Consider the following 6,000-nt stretch of genomic DNA (forward strand, 5'->3'; position numbering starts at 1 on the left):
TAATTTTTAAAAGAAAATGAAAAGTTCCCTAGAAATTGTGTTGTTCCGCTCTTTGAAAAGTCATTAAAATATTCTACTTAGTAAATGCCTTTAAAGGGACGCTTTCTGAAATATTTTAATGAGGTAGAAGAGAAAATGCATTGAATTTATTAAAGGAAATGAAGAGAAATTAATATATATACTTTCTTTTTTTTTTCAAAAATTTCTCCCAGATTACTTAATGTTTTGAACATAGTAATATTATAATTTAAAAATAGCCTTCATATATGGTAATGCATCCATTTTTCTGTTTTTTTCTTTGTTTTTTTTAAATGTGGGTGGGAGGGTTAGGGAGAGAATCTTAAGCAGGCTCCAGGCCCAGCACAGAGCCCGTTGCAGGGCATCATCTTACAACCCTAAGATCATGACCTGAGCTGAAATCAAGAGTCAGATGCTTAACAGCTGAGCCACCCAGGAGCCCCTTCATTTTTATTCTCAAAATCAAACTATTTCACCAAAAGATTTTGACATTTGTTTTGTATTCTTTTCCAGGTATGTTGATACTCAATTAGGGTTAGCATTCTAGAACTGACATTTGCCAAAATTGGGGTTTGTCTTGTAATCTCTTTAAAGACTTTTGAAATGAAACATTAAAAAAAAATTTTTTTTGTAAACATGATATGAAGAAACCAAGATATACTAATGAAACACTTCTTAAAGTATTTCTTTTATAATAATGTATTGAATCTCAAAATCAGCTTGAAATCTGAAATGGTAATTTTTTTTCCTCTTTTATTGAATCCACCAGATAATAATAAAATGTTTCACTGAAATTGTGAATGTTGTTTTAACTTGCATTTGGTGAGAATTGGTTTTCATTCTTTTTTAAAAGTAAAAAACATCAAGATAATGTTTTGTGATTATCTTAATATGTTTAAATATAAAGTGTTGGTTAATTTGTCAGAATTACTATGTATAACACCCCCTCCAATATTCTGGGGACTATTGTTTAATGGAATGAACATTTCGCATGATATATCTTTAGTATACATTGTCTAATAATTACCTCTGTCTTCTAAAATGCAGTGTAAGAGCCCTGTCCTATTATTGGGCCTGCTCAGAGTTATAAATGCAGGCATAATGGTAATAATTATTTGGTTTGGTTTTATTTCTGGAGAGCAGTGATTATAGACTTGCTACTGCTAACCTTATACAAAAAGGGTATTAATTCATACCTCCTTAATTTGAAATTCATAGCAATTTAACTCAGGACTGAACTGAAGTTTATTTTTATATTATCTATGCACTGTAGTGCACTATAACACTAGTGGGGTGCCTGGCTGGCTCAGTCGGTAGAGCATGTAACTACTGATCCCTGGGTTGTGAGTTCAAGCCCCGTGTTGGATGTAGAGATTATGAATAAATAAACTTTAAAAAATAACACTTAATAAAACAGAAGTCTTTATTGTAACCATTACAGGCATATTTTATTTAAAGAGCCTTAGGGGTCCTAAGGTCTCTGTTGATACAGTTCAGGAGTCAGCAAACCATAGCCTGCTGGCCAAATCCAGCATATTGTCTGTTTTTATACTGCCCATGAGCTAAGAATGGTTTTTACAGATGAACATTTGGAATGAATTTGCTGACTAAAGAACCCTAACTTTGAGCCCCAGTTAAGCAAAATGTTATCCCCAGAAAAAGGAATTTCATTTGTTTCATCTGACCTATATTACAAAAAAATTGTAGTCACTTGTTATTATATCTTGAATTTATCAGTAAAGTTTTTTCCTCTTGTTATATAACTACCTACAAGATATCCTTGATTTTACCTCTTGGTCCACAAAGCCCAGGATATTTACTATCTGGTTCTTTACAGAAAAAGTTTTCGTGATCATAGATATTTAAACACAGTAACACTGCATTTTAAAAGAATCTTCTGAACAATGCAGGCAACAAAATAGTATGTACATTTTCATTATGCATATTTACACATTGTGAAAGGACTAAAGCGAAGGAAACCATATTGCTTAGAAGTTAGGAGCAGGTGTGCCTGGGTGGCTCAGTTGGTTACGCATCTGCCTCAGGCTTGGGTCATGATCTCATGGTCCTGGGATGGAGCCCCACATTCGGCTCCCTGCTTATTGGGGAGTCTGCTTCTCTCTCTGCCTCTACCTGCTCCTTCCCTTGCTTGTGATTGCTTTCTGTCTTTCTCAGTGCCAAATAAATAAATAAATAGAATCTTTGGGAAGAAAAGAACTTAGGAGCAAGGGCTCTGAAACCAAACTACGAAGTTCAAAATCAATTGTACCATTTACTGTTTTTGTTACCTTCAAAAAGTTCCTTACCTTGTTGGAGCTTCATTGTCTTCATGTGTAAAATGGTGATAATAACTGTAATTTAAGTTCAAAGAGTTGTTTTAGGAGTAATTGATTTAATACATGTTAAAGCACTCTGGTGCACCTGGCACATAGGGCACAATAAATATTAGCTCTCCTTACAATGAAGAAAGGAACAAAACAGTAAATGGTTATCTCTGAGTGGTGGGATTATTTTTTTTAAAGATTTTATTTATTTGTCAGAAAGAGACAGAACACAAGCAGGGGGAGAGGCGGGTAGAGGGAGAAGCAGGCTCCCTACTGAGCAGGGAGCCCGATGTGGGACTCGATTCCTGGACACTGGGATCATGACCTGAGCCAAAGGCAGATGTTTAACCAACCGAGCCATCCAGGTGTCCCAAGTGGTAGGATCATTGATTTTTTTTTCTTTTTTATATTTTGTATATTTATATTCTCTGTGAATATACACTAGTTATGTGATAGGATACTGTTTTATAAAACCTGTTAACTCAGAATTTTCAAGTATTTATTGGCTCTCCTTTTAAAACATCAACAGTATTTGGGTATTTAATATCTATGATTGGCATAGTTTTCTTTTGTGTTAATCTTATCCTTTAGACATGGCCCACGGACATGGGCATGAACATGGCCATAGTAAACTGGAACTTCCAGATTACAGACAATGGAAGATAGAAGGGACGCCATTAGAAACTGTCCAGGAGAGGCTGGCTGCACGAGGGCTAAGGGACCCATGGGGCCGGTAAGAATAATTAAATAATTTAGATAGAATTTATTCTAAAGGATCAGTATCTGTGTTCCTTTTTTTTTTTTTTTAATTGTTTTAGCTATTCTAGGTTTTTTGTACTTACATTTGAATGTTAAAACAAGCTTTTCAGTTTCTATAAAAAAGCTGCTTGAATTTCAATTAAAAATCACATTAACTCAGAGCCGAACTGAGGATAATTGATGTCTTAACAAGTTAAATCAATTATATTGTATACCTGAAACTAATATTGCACTGTATGTTAACTAACTGGAATTTAAATAAAAACTTGAAACAATTCACGTCTTAACAATATTGACCCTTCCAGTCTATGGACAGTTCAGATTCTGTTGAATTTTCTCAGTAGTGTTTTATTGCTTTAAAAAACCAATCTATTTTATTAAATTTATCCCGAATTATTCCATATTTTATGCTATTGTAAATGGTAGTGTTAAATTGCCAATTTTCTCTGCTAATATGTGAAAATACAGTGGAGCTCTATACATCTACTTTGTATCTTGTTACTTGGGTAAATTCACATTTTTGTTCTAGCCAATTTTTTTTTATAAATTTCTTAGAGTTTCCTTAATAGATGATCATTTTGTCTAAAATCAGTGTTCTTCCTTTTCAATTCATAAACTTTTTCTTTCTTGCATTATTACACTGGCTACTAGTACTATATACTACTAGTATAATATTGGATAAAAGCATTAGCTGACATCCATGCCTTGTTCCTTTTTTTTTTTTTTTTTTCAATTTATCTCTTCAAGTAATCTCTGCTTCCAGTGTGGGACCCTGAAATCAAAAGTCACATGCTCTATCAACTGATCCATCCAGCCAGGAGCCCTTGCCTTGTTCCTAAATGGGGGAAAGCATTCAGTCTTTACCACTAAGTATATTCGTTGTAGGGTGTTTTGGAGTTTCTCTTGAGTGTTGAATTTTTTTAAATGCTCTTTCTGCATCTATTGAGATGCTCACAGTTTTTTCATTCTGTTAATATGATGAATTACTCTTACTGATTTTAAAATATCAAACCAGGGGCTCCTGGGTGGCTCAGTTGGTTAAGCAGCTGCCTTCGGCTCAGGTCATGATCCCAGTGTCCTGGGATCGAGTCCCACATCGGGCTCCTTGCTCAGCAGGGAGCCTGCTTCTCCCTCTGCCTCTGCCTGCCATTCTGTCTGCCTATGCTCGCTCTCTCCCCCTCTCTCTCTGATAAATAAATAAAATTTTTAAAAAAAAAATAAAAAATAAAAATAAAAATAAAATAAAATAAAATATCAAACCAATCTTGCATTCCTTTTTTTTTTTTTTTGTCTTGCATTCCTAAGGGAAACCCTTCATCATAATATATTATCCTTTTATATGTTGCTAGAATCAATTTTCTAAAATTCTATTTATATCTGTGTTCATGAAGGATATTACCCTGTAGTTTTCTTCTAATGTCTTTGCTTTTGGTATCGAATTAGATTTAACTCTCATATTTTCTAGTAAGTCAGATTTTTAGAGTTAAGTGGGGGGGGGGGGTCCATATAACATAATTTTTTCCACTCATTTATCCCTACCTGTGAGAGTAGACTTTTTTTTTTACTACAGCTCTCTGAATTCTATTTACTTCTCTGTTCAGGATACTCAGAAGAATGATTGCCAGAGCAGAAAGTCAGTCCTCTTTTTTTTTTATTAAGAAGTCTTCTAAAGCTCAGGCAGCTATGACAGGGAAAAGCCCTTGATTCTCTGGAAGAATAGTAATATTAAGTGTTACATACTCTTCTTCTGCCAAAATATATCATAGATTACCCTGTTGAATCTTTATAACAACACTATAAAGTAGATAGTAATCACCATTGAGTAAAAGAGGAAGCAAGCCCTGACAGGTTAAGTAATTTGACTACCCAAAAAGTTGTGAATGTAAGTGACAGAGCAAGGTTTAATACCCAAGTTTCTAACTTCCTCTTTAAATGTTATTGTAATGACTGGTACAGGCAAAGTCACACAGCCAACCTCTCATGAGTAGCCTGAAGTGAGTCTTGCATTTAGGAATTCTGTAAAATCTTAGGTATTAATGACTGTGAAACCATCAAGTCTTTTTCTTCTGTTTATGTGTGGAATGTGGGCATATAGACCTAATTATCTTATGTCACAGAAAAATTCGTACTATGATCCACTTAGATTATCTTATATAAGGTTACATTTAAGTCTATTAGAAAGATGAAAATTAAATCTGTTTTAGTGAATGTATGTAATTTTTATGTGATTATAATTTTTCCCTTTTTTTTCCCTCTAGCAATGAAGCTTGGAGATACATGGGTGGCTTTGCACACAATGTTTCCTTTGTTGGTGCAATATTAAAAGGATTCAAATGGGGATTTGCAGCATTTGTGGTAGCTGTAGGGGCTGAATATTACCTGGAGTCCCAGAATAAAGAAAAGAAGCATCACTGAAGATAGTACCTGGAAGTATCTTAAAGGCTTCTTAACTCTCTTATAAAAATAAGCTTTCTTCACTGTAGCCTACTCTGTGTGTTTTCCCCTTAAAAAATACAAATAAGATTTAATAAAGTAAGAATACAATGTGCTAGTCTGTTTTTGTCATTCTTTAAAAAAAAAAAGTCTCAGGGCACATGGCTGGCTCAGTTGGCAGAGCATGAGACTTTTGATCGTGGGGTCATGGGTTCAAGCCCCATGTTAGCTGTGGGGATTACTTTTTTTAAAATGTGTTAAGCCGTATAAGATTTGGTTTGAAATATGTGGGGAGACTGAGTACCAGCGGTAGTGCATTCTGCATTTGGCAGAAAGCCAGCATATATTTGAACAAGTGGGTATGTTCAAAAAGATTTTGTTTGTTGCTTTTTCAAGATTTTTTTTAGTGTGGTAAAGTTTGTCATCTTAACTGTTTTTAAGTGTGCAGTCTGTGGTACTAAATACA

The 6,000-nt window shown here is 34.4% G+C and overlaps 1 protein-coding gene across 1 annotated transcript in view; it reads left to right on the forward strand.

Annotated features, from left to right (window-relative positions):
- Positions 1-5,645, forward strand: part of NDUFB3 (NADH:ubiquinone oxidoreductase subunit B3) — a 9,304-nt gene extending 3,659 nt beyond the window's left edge. The window contains exons 2-3 of the mRNA XM_082751239.1: positions 2,934-3,075; positions 5,360-5,645. Of these exons, the coding sequence (XP_082607365.1) occupies positions 2,936-3,075; positions 5,360-5,516 (297 nt within the window). The 5' untranslated portion in view covers positions 2,934-2,935 and the 3' untranslated portion in view covers positions 5,517-5,645. The remainder of the gene's footprint in view (positions 1-2,933; positions 3,076-5,359) is intronic.
- Positions 5,646-6,000: the final 355 nt, after the last annotated feature.

This window comes from Mustela nivalis, assembly GCF_964662115.1.
Source record: "Mustela nivalis genome assembly, contig: HAP1_SCAFFOLD_2736, whole genome shotgun sequence".
NCBI lineage: Eukaryota > Metazoa > Chordata > Mammalia > Carnivora > Mustelidae > Mustela > Mustela nivalis.